This window comes from Eretmochelys imbricata, chromosome 7, assembly GCF_965152235.1.
Source record: "Eretmochelys imbricata isolate rEreImb1 chromosome 7, rEreImb1.hap1, whole genome shotgun sequence".
Taxonomy (NCBI): domain Eukaryota; kingdom Metazoa; phylum Chordata; order Testudines; family Cheloniidae; genus Eretmochelys; species Eretmochelys imbricata.
In genome coordinates this window covers 102,267,435-102,283,446 of record NC_135578.1, presented here as the reverse complement: position 1 = coordinate 102,283,446, position 16,012 = coordinate 102,267,435, and the positions used below count along the sequence as shown (strand labels likewise).

The 16,012-nt window shown below is 38.7% G+C and overlaps 1 protein-coding gene across 1 annotated transcript in view; it reads left to right on the top strand.

The window, feature by feature from the left end:
* DOCK1 (dedicator of cytokinesis 1) overlaps nt 1-16,012 on the top strand; it is a 549,703-nt gene that overhangs the window by 486,919 nt on the left and 46,772 nt on the right. The window contains exons 43-46 of the mRNA XM_077822901.1: nt 1,764-1,848; nt 3,768-3,854; nt 8,917-9,093; nt 10,272-10,355. Of these exons, the coding sequence (XP_077679027.1) occupies nt 1,764-1,848; nt 3,768-3,854; nt 8,917-9,093; nt 10,272-10,355 (433 nt within the window). The remainder of the gene's footprint in view (nt 1-1,763; nt 1,849-3,767; nt 3,855-8,916; nt 9,094-10,271; nt 10,356-16,012) is intronic.

Below are 16,012 nucleotides of genomic sequence, written 5' to 3'. Positions count from 1 at the left end.
CAGCGTCCTCTTCAATGACACGGCCCTCTGGTCGTGCCACACACTGTGCTCCCCCCTTCTGGGGGACCAGCAGTCCGCTGTTCAGCCACTTCCCTTAATGGCTACTGCAGCGAATTGTCAGGCCACTGCCTCATGGCCCCAGCATCCTCTTTGCCTTGGCCCCAGGGCCTCAGCCTGCAAACCCCAGCAGCCAGCCAGGAGCTGTCTCTCGCTCCCCGGGTTCCTGCTCATAGCACTGCACAATTCTCTAAGCCCTCCAGAGAGACCGTCCTTCCTCGCTGGGCTCCCAGCAGAGAACTGAACTCTGCGCTGCAGCTCCCTTTTTATATGGGCCTGGTTGGCCCTGATTGGCTGCCTCCAGTGCAGTCTCCTTAGGGCTCCTTTTAACCCCTTTTCTGCCAGTGAGGAGCAGGTGCCCCATCACACCCACTGACCTCCTCTTTTTGTCCTATGACTGCAGAAGTGTTAACGGGCCTGTCAAGGTTCCTTCCCCACTCTGAACTCTAGGGTACAGATGTGGGGACCTGCATGAAAGACCCCCTAAGCTTATTCTTACCAGCTTAGGTTAAAAAGTTCCTCAAGGTACAAACTTTGCCTTGTGCTTGAACCCTATGCTGTCACCACCAAGCGTGTTAAACAAAGAACAGGGAAAGAGCCCACTTGGAGATGTCGTCCCCCCAAAAGATCCCCCCAAACCCTACACCCCCTTTCCTGGGGAAGGCTTGATAAAAATCCTCACCAATTTGCATAGGTAAAGACAGATCCAAACCCTTGGATCTTAAGAACAATGAAAAAGCAATCAGGTTCTTAAAAGAAGAATTTTAATTAAAGAAAAGGTAAAAGAATCACCTCTGTAAAATCAGGATGATAAATACCTTACAGGGTAATCAGATTCAAAACACAGAGAATCCCTCTAGGCAAAACCTTAAGTTATAAAAAGACAAAAAAACAGGAATATACATTCTATTCAGCACAACCTATTTTACCAGACATTTAACAAAAGGAAATCTAACGCATTTCTAGCTAGATTACTTACTAACTTAATAAAAGTTCTGAACTGCATTCCTGATCTGTTCCCGGCAAAAGCATCACACAGACAGACAGACCCTTTGTCTCTCCTTTCCCCCTCAGCTTTGAAAGTATCTTGTCTCCTCATTGGTCATTTTGGGTCAGGTGCCAGCGAGGTTATCTTAGCTTCTTAACCCTTTACAGGTGAAAGGGTTTTGCCTCTGGCCAGGAGGGACTTTCTAGTTCTGTATACAGAAAGGTGGTTACCCTTCCCTTTATATTTATGACAGGGCCACTCTACTTTGAATGGTCCCTTACAATATGTGCCAACTTCTTATAATAAACAGTCTGCTCCACCTTATATTTTGCTGTGATGCTGGGAGTTCCTTTCCCAGACCTGAGAAGAGCTCTGTGTGGCTTGAAACCTTATCTCTCTCACCAGCAGAGGTTGGTCCAATAAAAGATAAGACCATGAGAGACACATAATGTTCTTATCTTTTATTGGACCAACGTCTACTGATATAATTACCTCACCTACCTTGTCTCTCTAATATCTTGGGACCGACACGGCTACAACTACACTGCATCAGTACATGCCGGCAGACTCAGAGCTATGGGGCAAACTGTGACTCCTTTTCCCTGTTAACAGAGAAGTTCAGCAGTATTTTATTTAAATGTTCTAACGACTAAACATGTTGTTAATACAAAATACATTTACAGTTATGCTATCTGTTTTTTGGTTTTTCTTAATTCAGTTTCTATAGGGTGAATGAGGTCCAACGATTTGAGTATTCACGGCCTGTCCGAAAAGGAGAGAAAAACCCAGATAATGAATTTGCGGTAATTTTTTTTTCTCTTTTGTGAATGCAGAATAGCTGTTATGTTTTGGTTTGTTGGAGGTTGATAGATTGATTTCGTAACTGCAATAATATGGGACTGAATTTATTATGAGTGCAATAAAAACTATATGTATCACGAATTCTGTTTTATAGCACTAAGCAAAATGAACAAAGCTTCTCTTTAGTCTGTTGAACATTTGACCACTTTGCAGGAGAAATACAAAACCGTCAGGCCTTAAAATGTAACCATCCTTCACTGAACGCTGTCTTACCTTAAGGGTCCCAGCCAGGCATCCTTTAAAATCAGTCTTTGCTACAGCAATACATATTTTACAAAGCCAGATGGTTCACCATATGGTCAATAAAGCTCTCTCTCTTATCACAGCCTGTGTCCACCAAGTTGGTTACAACAAGCCACAAAAATCAAGTGCTTTTCCCCCCTCCCTCTCCACACCCAACTTATTCCTGGCATAAGAAGAGGAATAATACTAACAGTACTTTGTAGTTTATATATAATTTTTCAATTGTAGATCTCAATTTTCTTTAGAATAGGAGGCTCCTTGTGCCTTTGAATAGACTGGAATTGGTTTACTAGAGCAGAGAACAGTGAACAGCTTCCCCAGGTTCATTGTCCACTTCACCATTTGCTCTGAATAGAGAGCTGCAGTCTTACACCTCCATACAAGCTAGCCAATTTTAATCTGCTGTGCTTTGAGGGGCTGGTGTGTTGCGGAACTCCACCCTGTCATTGCAGGCAGAAGATACTCAGCCAGTCTATCCTGATTCACTTGACAAGCCCTGTGCCACAGCTAGTTGTTCTGCTACTCAAAGTAAACTTGGCTGCTAATAAAAGTGATCCCAGATGAGATGGAAGAAAATGCTCCCATCATCAATGGATGATTCTGGTGCAAAAACCAACAAAGATGTTTTGGTGAGATAAAGTGCTACAATGTACAATGTACCTTGATTTCCAATTAAAAAAAATTAAAGTAACTAAAACACATAGGAGCTTCGGGCCAGATTTTTAAAGGCATGTAGGCATCTATGGCAATTTTCAAAAGCACCTAGGTGCTTAACTCTAGGCATCTGGTTGCTTTTGAAAATCTCACTAGGCACCTGAATACCTTTAAAACTCTAGCCCTTGGGTCCTATTGACTTTCAATGGGACTTAGGCTCCTAAGTGAGTTAGGAGCTAATAAAAGACAGCCATGCCAATATATTCCCCATTTAAAATGGGGAGGCAGGGCTAGAGAAAACAAAATTAGATAAAGAAACATGTTCATCATGACTTTAACATTTACAGACATGAGAGAGCAATAATTAAAACAATAATTTCTTTTAAAATAGAAGACAAAGAAGTTTTAAGATTAGGCTGCTTCTCCTTGCACTTAAACTCACTGAGATTTTTGATGAAAGATAGTCTGTAAGAACACTTTTTAGGGCATTAATGTGAGAACCCTGAAGTGGGAAACTTGGGGACACGTGGGAAACTTGTTTTCAGCTTTATTTAAAATTGTCCACTCAGAGAATGGAGTGGAGGATTTCTGTAGACAGATAAATTTGTTCCTGAAGTCTGTCATCCCACTTTGTCTAATGTGATTTTCACATGAGAGACAGGTTAGTTGGAAAATGACAGTTCAACAGAAGCAGGTGGAGCTTTTACATAATGTTACCCGTTAGTTAAAAGACCAATGTTTGGCTGTTAAATCGCACATTAGCTAACATGTTGAGACCAATCTCACCACAGACATAGCCCTGAAATATACATACAGATTCCATTTGCAATTTTTTTTTAGCTTTGTAATGTCTATACTGCTGCAGTTCTTCTTTCTGATAATGAAGTTGTAAATCTTTGGTTAGGATAAAAGCTATCAATCTGCTAACATGCTATTTCTAACCTTTTTTATGTTATATTTGCAGAATATGTGGATTGAGAGAACCATCTATGTGACAGCATATAAATTACCAGGGATTTTAAGATGGTTTGAAGTCAAATCAGTTTTCATGGTAAGGACAAATCATGATGAATTTACTAAGACTACTTAGAACTTTTTTCTTTCAGTTACTGAATATATGTAGTGTATATAACTCTGCTTAACCTCAAAGTCTAATCAATGGAACCATATGTAACCTGCTAAAGGAATGTGGACTTACATACTATCAAGGTTCCTCCCCCACTCTGAACTCTAGGGTACAGATGTGGGGACCTGCATGAAAACCTCCTAAGCTTACTTTTACCAGCTTAGGTTAAAACTTCCCCAAGGTACAAATTAATTTTATCCTTTGTCCTTGGAATATCCATTGCCACCACCAAACTCTAACTGGGTTTACTGGGAAACATAGTTTGGACACATCTTACCCCCCAAAATCCTCCCAACCCTTACACCCCACTTCCTGGGAAAGGTTTGGTAAAAATCCTCACCAATTTACATAGGTGACCACAGACCCAAATCCTTGGATCTGAGAACAATGAAAAAGCATTCAGTTTTCTTACAAGAAGACTTTTAATAGAAATAGAAGTAAATAAAAGTAAAGGAATCACCTCTGTAAAATCAGGATGGTAGATACCTTACAGGGTAATTAGATTCAAAACATAGAGAATCCCTCTAGACAAAACCTTAAGTTACAAAAAAGACACACAGACAGAAATAGTCATTCTATTCAGCACAATTCTTTTCTCAGCCTTTTAAAGAAATCATAATCTAACACATACCTAGCTAGATTACTTACTAAAGTTCTAAGACTCCATTCCTGGTCTATCCCCAGCAAAAGCAGCATATAGACAGACCCAGACCCTTTGTTTCTCTCCCTCCTCCCAGCTTTTGAAAGTATCTTGTCTCCTCATTGGTCATTTTGGTCAGGTGCCAGTGAGGTTACCTTTAGCTTCTTAACCCTTTACAGGTGAGAGGAGTTTTCCTCTGGCCAGGAGGGATTTTAAAGGGGTTTACCCTTCCCTTTATATTTATGACACATACCCACTCTTCTCATCAAAGAATACTGTTGTTTATTGACTAAGGTGAAGGCTCAGATAGCAAAAGTAGTATTCTTCTGTCACTGGTACAAAAATATGAATGGTGAATCGTATAAAACCTCTAGGCCCTGATTCAGCAAGATTTTTCAGCACTTCTTACCTTTAAGCACGGGAGTAGCCACATTAAAATCAAATGGACTACTCGTTCATTGCTGTATGAGTAGGCTTGGAAGGATTAGATTTTTATCATTAAGTGTCAATTTCACCATAAACACACAAATCAGTGAAAAAGTATTTCCAGCTATAATAAAAATATACAGATAGGCAAAGAAAGAAAAATGATACTTGAGAACTTACTTGAGTTTGATTTACGGATATTTCCTTTGTACATTTTGACGTGAAGCTCACAATTTGTGTTTTAGCAGTTATAAAGTTTTAACTTATTGATTCTCAACATCTGCTGTTGTTAAATATTGTCTGATTCCTCCTGTTGTCTGACCTCCCCATAATTTCCCACAACTGTGAAAATTTAAATAAATAAAAACTGAAAAATGATTAAAACAAATGATTTTTGCACAATTATGAAAATGTTAACTGATAAGAATTTTAAAAATACTTTAAAATAAAAATATTATCTGTCAAAATTATTTTAAAAAAAAAGAGAGAGAGAATTCTGCCAAGGGCTCTAATTTGTAAAGACCACAAAAGTATTGCTTTTTAAAAGTGGGAATTGGATCATTTAACTGTAATTTATCTAAGGGAAGACTTTAACTAAATTAAATTACTTGTGCTGACTAAATTTCTTTTGTAAATATCATTAGTGATTAAATGTTGTTCGAGTTCTCGCTATAGTTTTTAAAGTTAGCTAAAATATGCCCTAAAAACTTCACCAAGAATTTTAACAAATGTGTATCTCCTTTTATCTAAGTTTCAGAGTAGCAGCCGTGTTAGTCTGTATTCGCAAAAAGAAAAGGAGGACTTGTGGCACCTTAGAGACTAACCAATTTATTTGAGCATAAGCTTTCGTGAGCTACAGCTCACAGCATCGGATGCATAAAGTGTACTTCCCATTTTATGCATCCGATGAAGTGAGCTGTAGCTTATGAAAGCTTATGCTCAAATAAATTGGTTAGTCTCTAAGGTGCCACAAGTAATCCTTTCCTTTTTTCTAGTTCATAACTAAAACTGTTTACATAAAATATATCCATAAAATATCTTACATACTAAATTAGCTGTAATTTTTAAGTTGCAGTGAAAACGTTGTTACTTACTGCAGTTTTTAAATCTTCCTTATGAGGCTTTATTTTATTTTTTTAAAGGGAAAGAACAATTTGCATATGATTAATTAAAAACATTTTATTGCTCCATTGAGATTTGGTTGGACATTTGTATTTAGATAAACAAAAGTAATGCAGAAAATGCCTATGGTATCTATAGTAACAGAATATGAATGTGATATTTGACAGTATTAGGCAACTGAATAAAACATTTTGATTTATTTTTGTATTTTTATATTTTCAACATAATCCTGATAGAGATGATAGCATTTACCCTCCCTGTTGCAAGAATTGTTTTCTGTAAAACCTGGCATATCTGATGAAAACTCCTTCACCTTCTGAGTCAAGAACACAGTCTGACAGGCCACTTCATCCAGTTTATACATGTGCACTTTTAATGCTGTGCACCTGATAGAAATGTGCATGAATCTGTTTAATGGAGCTCTTTCTATAAGCCTTTTGTAAGTAAGGATTATATTAGTCACAGTTGAAAAAAGGAAACAGAAACAAAAGTAAGGAGAGCAAAGGATGACTTTTGACCTACTATGTAAGTCTATTTACTACAAAAGCAGTTATTAACTGTACATAAACATTCGTATCAGGTAAAACTCTAGCAGCATAATTGCAAATCTTGCACCTCTATAACACAACATTTTAATTCCTGATATAAATACTCTGGGTACATTGCAGAGCACAATGAATGAAACTCCTTTGAATATTTTATAAGTTGTTGATAGAACTTGAAAATTCCATTTTAAATAAAGGGTTGATGCCACATCAAATCATTGACTAGAGAGGATTAAATAATTTAATAGATGAATTAATTTTTTTTTTCTTTTTGTAAATAACTAATAGCAGTTTATGATTTCCTTTAATTTGTTGTTTGAAATTATTTGCTTCACTTTTACTAATACTTCTTGGTCTGTAGATAGTTTGCAAACAGGTTGTTGTGAGTATTTGAATATGTTAAATTTGAGCTCTGAAATTTTAATTGGACTCACAGATAATATACTGGTGTTTCTCTGTAATGAATGGATGAGAATAACTTCTAAAATCAGGTTTCTGGTTTGAAACCAGATTTACAAGTTCAGTATTGATTTTAAAACTTTGTGTGCACAAACTTAGCAGACAAACAGAGTCATTTGTCATGAAACCTTGAATTCTAAAATAATGCTCAAAACACACTTTAAAAAATTATAATTAAAACAGACTTGATTTAATCAGATAGCAGGTGTAAGAGTGACAACTAAAGAAATTTGATTATAAGTGGCTCTCAGAAGCATGCTAAGCAACTGATAGCTAGCTAGAAGTGCTTCATTTATGTAGAGTTTATGTAAATTAGAGTGTAATCAGCTACACACTTGCATTTTCCTAACAGGCCCCAATTAACCCCCATCACACACCTTTTCCATTTCTACCACAACATTTTTTGTATAAATAGGCTAGAACTTTAACACTCTTTAATTGAGAGACTTCCAAAATTTGGTGAGTGGATAACTAAGGGTATTCAGAGTACTTGCTGGTGGTCTGTAGAGAGCTTGCTCTCCTCATACAGGGTGTTTAGTCACATTAATATGTATTTTAGCTATATTTTAAATATTTTCCAGATATTACTTTTAGGCATAATCAACTGCTGTAGTTGCCAGAAGGATATATCTGATCACAAATGATGGGAGGTGATCTGTATGATTTCAAATGGGAGGGAGGTGCATACAATGCAATCTCTCTATTAAGAACCGATTCACCTTATTAAAGAGTTTGAGGACCCCTACTTTAAACAATGTAATAACTTTAGACCATGGAATAGAATCATAGAACTGGAAGGGACCTTTAGAGGTCATCTAGTCCAGAGTCCTCTGCACTCATGGCAGGACTAAGTATTATCTAAACCATCCCTGATAGGTGTTTTGTCCAACCTGCTCTTAGAAATGGCCAATGATGAAGATTCCACAACCTCCCTACGGAATTTTTCCAGTGCTTAACCACTCTGACAGGAAGTTTTTCCTAATGTCCAATCTGCTAATACATCCCAGAATTATGTTTGCTTTTTTTGGAACAGCATTACACTGTTGACTCATATTTAGCTTGTGATCCGTTATGACCCCCAGATCCCTTTCCGCAGTACTCCTTCCCATTTTGGCAGTCATTTCCCATTTTGTATGGGAAGAAAGCATCTTTTTGGTTTAATTATCCAAAATAGAATGAAGACAGTGGTACCTACTGTACAAATATGATCGCCTTTTATACAACATATTTAATACAACTTCCTGAGAGGCTACCAGTTACTGCAAAAGCCACGCAGAAGTACCTTCTTCCTTTTTAATATTTAAGTATCTGAAGAGCACATCTTTAAAGTCCATCAGACAATCCAGTCCAAGATGCTGGCTGTGCTGTTACCATAATGGGGTCTGGATCACTCTTCTGTACCCACTAAGAGCTGCTTGTCCATAAGTCTTCATATGCATAATTTTCCTCAGTATCTCACAAGAAGCTCACTTGGGCTCTGTCAAAGCAATTCTAATGTTTTAGACCTGCTTGATCTTTCTGAGAGCCTTGGTCTATGCAGTAATTATGCTGTAAGAGTGAAAAACAGTAAACCTTTTATCTGTTTATCTCATATCAGTTATCACAGTTTTGACACTATATATCTTGCCTAGTAGAAACAGCACCTTCCTGCAGCTATTGACTAAAATTCCTCTTTCACTCTAAAATCTATTAGTTATCATTGGGATGGTTTTGTGGGGAGCAAACTATTCAACCGTGACCTGCTACATGACTACTGGACCAGGAATTAAAACTTATTTTTGTGCTGTTCTTTTAGGTTGAAATCAGTCCACTGGAAAATGCAATAGAAACTATGCAGTTAACAAATGATAAGATCAATAATATGGTTCAACAACATTTGAATGATGCAGATCTACCTATTAACCCCCTCTCTATGCTACTTAATGGCATTGTGGATCCTGCAGTCATGGGAGGATTCACGAACTATGAAAAGGTATGTTCAAAATTAGCTTTGTTTGGTCAGGGAATCTAATTAAGTGTGTGTGGTGTGTACGCGTGCATGAGTAAACTTATGCATTATAGGTCAGTTTTGGAGAGCTAAAATTTTCCACGTCTCGAGAATATTATAAATGGGTGATATTTATAAAGGAATTCTGTGGGTTGAAAAAAGAGAAACAGTGAGGGTTATTAACCATTGGACCAATTTCCCAAGAGGTGTGGTAGATTTCATCATTTGAAATCTTTAAATGAAGATTTGATAACTTTATAAAATTTATGCTTGTAGTTCAACTGAAATGTATTGGAGCTCGTGCAGGTATTACTGGGTGAAATTCTGTGGCCTGTGTTATACTACTTGATCATCTAGTATGACCAGTTTTCTCTTCCTGCCTTAACATCTATGAATTAAAAGTAATTGGGATTAATTTAGTGAAAGTGCATTATTATTATTTATTAGTTAATATACAGTCCATCCAAATATATTTGAATGACTTCAGCTGCTTATCACAGACCTAGTCTGATAAATATATACACATGAGAGCTTAGTATAAAAATGGTGAAAATGTAAAAACTATATTAGTGCCTATTGAAACTGCTGTTACATAGGCAATAAGTTTTTGTAAGATAACTAAGGGAGACATGTGATATGCACTCTTTGACCTGTTATCGGAAGAACTCTTCCAGTCTCCAATATCCCTGGCCTACTTTACCTACATAGGACGCCTAAACCACTGGACACTGATATATAGTATTGTGGAATGTAAATCATGTTGTTGTGCTGCAAGACGTATTGTAGGCTTCAAAATTTAACTAATCTTCCTGGTGACCCCCAAAATTGCACTTGGGCACAATACCCATAATTGTCAATGAGGCGGACTAAGCAGAACCCTTCAGCAGTACTTCTTGCTTGACCAGAGGGTTCAGTGATGAGTAACATATGATGATATTCCTCCCCCTACTTTACTGCCCCCAAAGGATGGATATCATGCTCTCAGGCACTATTAAATTGTCATTCATTGCTTTTAATTATGTATTTATAGACATGTTATTACTGATATTTTTAGCAAAATCTTTTGGTTTGATTCATTTTCCTTTGCTATAACTAAAAGCCTTCTTAGATAGTAAATGTTCAATCATTTTCTGAAATAACTGGTACTTTTCTGTTTTCATTAGGCTTTTTTTACTGAAAAATACATGCATGAGCATCCAGAAGACCACGAAAAGATAGAAAAACTAAAGGACCTCATAGCATGGCAGGTAAACTGTCTAATTCAAATCATGCCTGGGCCAAGTAGCATACAAAGGCAGCCTGCTGTCACTTGTGACAAAATTCAGGCATCAAACCATTCACCCTAGTGTATACATTTCCATGGCATTTAGACTGTCTTGGAACATGAGCTAAAGTTCATCTTTTCAAATCTGACATAGTTTGTCATTTGATAATCTCACAAGTGACTAACATTATTAACCCATTTTTTATTACATAGTCTCTCCTGTTACCAGTTTAGAGATATAAATACACTCTCTCACTTTCAAATGACTCAATACCTTATGATTGTGTTGGCCAATTCTGTTGTAAATTTAGTTCTAATTTTTTCCAGTATAGTGCTAAATTAATAAAGAATTACAATAAAAACTAAATTAAGAGTATTCAAGTCTTACAGTTTAAGAACTCAGAATTTAAATCCCTAGGTTACATGTTTGACCGTAAGTCTTTCTCCTTGTGCAAATGCTTTATAATGTTGTCTGTTTACATGATCACTTATTGTTTCTCCAGATAATATATATATAAAACACATTTTTTTCTACAACCACAGATATGCATATGTAGCATCTTGTAGTACTGTATACTGTGTATGACAGATAGTCAATTAAAGTCACGTATACACGAAATGTATAGTAAATGGGCAAGAGTTTCTGCGACGCCTTTGTGTCATTCCCAGCGCACCTTACAAAATTGTAATGTGTGTATGGATGTGTGTAGATAACTAAATATACACATACAGACACACAGATGATACATTATATATTATGATATTTATATATATATAGTGGAACTCTACAGTGCCATTTTTACAATCACTGTTCATAGAAGAAACATACTTTAAATAACTTAAGAGGTGTCACAGGTATTTGTAGTGAACCAGAAATAGGACCCAGATCTCCAAGTCCTGTGCCTTAAACATAGTATCATCCTTCCTCTGTGAAGAGCTACATTTCTGTCTTCCAAAGAATACATTTCAGGAAAAACAGGAAACCCTATTCTAGCTTTGTTGGAAGGCTGTACTCTGATATTTTTTCGTTGGCCTCAGAATAATTTTATGATAAAAATCCACAGATGTGACTAGAAATGTTTTTACCCAGAAAAAAGTATATTATAGTGTTTTATATTCAATTCTGTCTTTATTATAAATGAAATAATTTAATGTCTAGAGGATTCAATTTTAGATGTAGTAGAAACCATAGAGATAAAATTCAAAAATCCTCAAAAGGCCATAAAACTATTGCAGAACAAACACTAGTTTGTTCTGCAAAAGTTTTATTGATTTTTTTAATTGTTGTTGTTCCCCTGTAAGGTTTACTGTAGATTGGATTTTAGGGACTTCAGATTCAAGAGAGGAAAATAATTTGATCCCAAGAGAGTAACTTCATGTCAGCACTGTCATTGCCCCTAATGACCATATTAAAAATGAATTGTATTGGTGCTCATGAACACATTTTACCCCAAAAGAGGATCATCCTGCTGGAAACATGTATTCATTAAAATAAGAATAAACACTGGCAAATGCATTATTTAAAATCTGCAAGTTTTGTTTTGTCAACATGTTTAAAAATACACACAACTTTCTTGTCACCAGTTTAGTTCCAAGTATGATAGAAGCAAAGCAATTTAAAGACAAGAGATTAATACAAACAAATATTTTTCTGAAGCTGTCACCAATAAGTGATAAAATTCAAAAACCAAAAGAAATAATTTTGAAACTACCTGATATAAAATTAGAGTGGTCATGATTCCTAAAACATTTCTGAAAACTTTTTCAAATAGCATAACTTCATAGAAAAGGTGGCAGGTTAAAGAAAACTTTTAAACACTATTTCACATAAGGAACAAGATGGCTCAAGGGACTGGAGAGAGATACAGTATAGAGTCTTTTTCCATTAAATCACTAGTTTGGCTTCATCTCCAGCTCAGCAGTAGGTATCTGTTGGCCAATATGAAACACAATAAGTTGGCAGTCTCAGTCCAATTCCTAATAAATAGGTTTCTGTATCTTAACTGAGCATATTATAGGTGCCCAGAGATTTGATATCTCAATATAGATCATTGTGTTAATAAAACGTTATGATATCGAATGTTGACAGTTACCTCCGTGACTATTTTGTTTGTATTGTTGCACCCCTTCACCTTCCCTTTGTCTCATTTGTCTTTTGGAAAACAACCTCTTCAGGGTAGGGATGGTGCCTTCTATTTGGAAAGTGAAAAATAAAACATGTATTTGGAACAGAATACAGTTTTTTTCATTGTATAGTCTTATTTTTAAATATAAGTGTTGGCAGTAAGATGATCATCTTATGCAGTAACTTGTGTGCATGGGCACCACCGGAAACAAGTAATTGGTAATAATCTTTAATTGATACTCTTTAGTTGAAAGGTAATCTTTGTTGAGAGAGAGCGTGAGAGAGAGAGAGGCCAAAGATTAAGACCTCATTCCTGGATACCTTCGAGGTCAGTGGTCTCCAACCTGTTTACACACAAGATCACTTTTTGAATTTAAGTGCAAACTAGGATCTACCCCGCCCCTTCCCCGAGGCTCCACCCCACTCACTCCTTCTCCTCTTCCTTCGTTGCTTGCTCTCCCCACCCTCACTCACGTTCACTGGTCTGGGGCAGGGGGTTTGGTTTTGGGAGGGGGTGTGGGCTCTGGGCTGAGCCTGGGGCAGAGGGTTTGGGCGCAGGAGGGGGTGAGGGGAACAAGTTCTGGGAGGTAGTTTGGGTGCAAGAGGGGGCTCTGGGCTGGGACAGTGTTGGGGTGTAGGAGTACGGAGTATAGGAGGAGTTATGGGGTGCATGCTCTGGAGGGGGCTTAGGGCTTGGGATTGGGGTGCGGGCTCCTGCCGGGTGGCACTTACCTCAGGTCACTCCCTGGCGGCGGTGCAGCGGGGCTAAGGCAGGCTCTCTGCCTTCCCCAGACCCACGCCACTCCCGGAAGGGGCCAACACGCCCCTGCAGCCCCTGTGGGGGAGCACGTGGCTCTGTGCACTGCCTCTCTCTAAAGGCACCACCCCTGCAGCTCCCATTGGCCACAGTTCCCCGTTCCCGGCCAATGGGAGCTGCAGGGGTGGTGCTGGCAGGCAGGAGCAGCGCACGGAGACCCCTGCCCCCCTCCCCGCTATACCACCAGACTTTTAGAGCCAGAGATCGCTATCTCAATGCTTTTTTTGCCTCTGTCTTCACTAACAAGGTCAGCTCCCAGACTGCTGCGCTGGGCATCACAACATGGGGAGTAGATGGCCAGCCCTCTGTGGAGAAAGAGGTGGTTAGGGACTATTTAGAAAAGCTGGACGTGCACAAGTCCATGGGGCCGGACGAGTTGCATCCAAGAGTGCTAAAGGAATTGGCGGTTGTGATTGCAGAGCCATTGACCATTATCTTTGAAAACTCGTGGTGAACGGGGGAAGTCCCAGATGACTGGAAAAAGGCTAATGTAGTGCCAATCTTTAAAAAAGGGAAGAAGGAGGATCCTGGGAACTACAGGCCAGTCAGCCTCACCTCAGTCCCCAGAAAAATCATGGAGCAGGTCCTCAAAGAATCAATCCTGAAGCACTTACATGAGAGGAAAGTGATCAGGAACAGTCAGCATGGATTCACCAAGGGAAGGTCATGCCTGACTAATCTAATCGCCTTCTATGATGAGATTACTGGTTCTGTGGATGAAGGGAAAGCAGTGGATGTATTGTTTCTTGACTTTAGCAAAGCTTTTGACACGGTCTCCCACAGTATTCTTGTCAGCAAGTTAAAGAAGTATGGGCTGGATGAATGCACTATAAGGTGGGTAGAAAGTTGGCTAGATTGTCGGGCTCAACGGGTAGTGATCAATGGCTCCATGTCTAGTTGGCAGCTGGTGTCAAGTGGAGTGCCCCAGGGTTTGGTCCTGGGGCCGGTTTTGTTCAATATCTTCATAAATGATCTGGAGGATGGTGTGGATTGCACTCTCAGCAAATTTGCGGATGATACTAAACTAGGAGGAGTGGTAGATACGCTGGAGGGCAGGGATAGGATACAGAGGGACCTAGACAAATTGGAGGATTGGGCCAAAAGAAATCTGATGAGGTTCAATAAGGATAAGTGCAGGGTCCTGCACTTAGGACGGAAGAACCCAATGCACAGCTACAGACTAGGGACCGAATGGCTAGGCAGCAGTTCTGTGAAAAAGGACCTAGGGGTGACAGTGGACGAGAAGCTGGATATGAGTCAGCAGTGTGCCCTTGTTGCCAAGAAGGCCAATGGCATTTTGGGATGCATAAGTAGGGGCATAGCGAGCAGATCGAGGGACATGATCGTTCCCCTCTATTCGACATTGGTGAGGCCTCATCTGGAGTACTGTGTCCAGTTTTGGGCCCCACACTACAAGAAGGATGTGGATAAATTGGAGAGAGTCCAGCGAAGGGCAACAAAAATGATTAGGGATCTGGAACACATGACTTATGAGGAGAGGCTGTGGGAACTGGGCTTGTTTAGTCTGCAGAAGAGAAGAATGAGGGGGGATTTGATAGCTGCTTTCAACTACCTGAGAGGTGGTTCCAGAGAGGATGGTTCTAGACTATTTTCAGTGGTAGAAGAGGACAGGACAAGGAGTAATGGTCTCAAGTTGCAGTGGGGGAGGTTTAGGTTGGATATTAGGAAAAACTGTTTCACTAGGAGGGTGGTGAAACACTGGAATGCGTTACCTAGGGAGGTGGTAGAATCTCCTTCCTTAGAAGTTTTTAAGGTCAGGCTTGACAAAGCCCTGGCTGGGATGATTTAATTGGGGATTGGTCCTGCTTTGAGCAGGGGGTTGGACTAGATGACCTCCTGAGGTCCCTTCCAACCCTGATACTCTATGATATTCTATGATCGACTGGGAGAGTCTCCAGGATCGACTAGTCAGTCATGATCTACAGGTTGGTGACCACTGTTCTAGGCTCAGTCTCAAAATTGGCACTACTCTCTGGAGAGGCCCCTACAGAACAGGGTGGAAGTACAGAGAGATGGAGCAATGTGTGGGGAAAATTCAGTGGCTTTACTTAAATTGTGGATGAGAACTTCATTTTTCAGTGCTTCCATGTAGTCTGGTGCCTTCTGTTAATGTGTACTTCAAGCTACTACCCTAAATTAGTACCGTGTAAAACAGTCACAGCAAAAACATCCAAACTTCGGGTGTTTGAACATTATTTCAAATTCATGAAAATCCTATGAAATGCCATGGTATTTATCTCATGGGAAATGACTGTGCTGCTCAACCATTAATATTCTAGTTTTTGTATCTATTGTATTTTTATATCTACAATATTCATTTTAGATGTTTATTTTTGTCTAATTTTGTGCCTTTTCACTTCCTAGAAAAATTAGATCCTGTCGTTTTATTTGACAGTATCATTTAGATCTGAAATAGGCTGTTTCATCACCACATGACAGTAATGAAGTTCATCTCAGTGCAATAGTCACTCAACTTCTAGCCATTATACTTAGAGCATACCAAGACTAGTACACAGCACAAAGAATTATTTCTGTACCCTTCCCATACCGGTGAAAGGAATTACAGCATACAACATGCAAAGTTAAAAAAAATCCCTTTCTTGTAAAATTTTCATAGGTGCTAAATTATTTTAAAAAATAGAATTGGTGTGATTTTATTGATAGCTTTCTGTTTAAA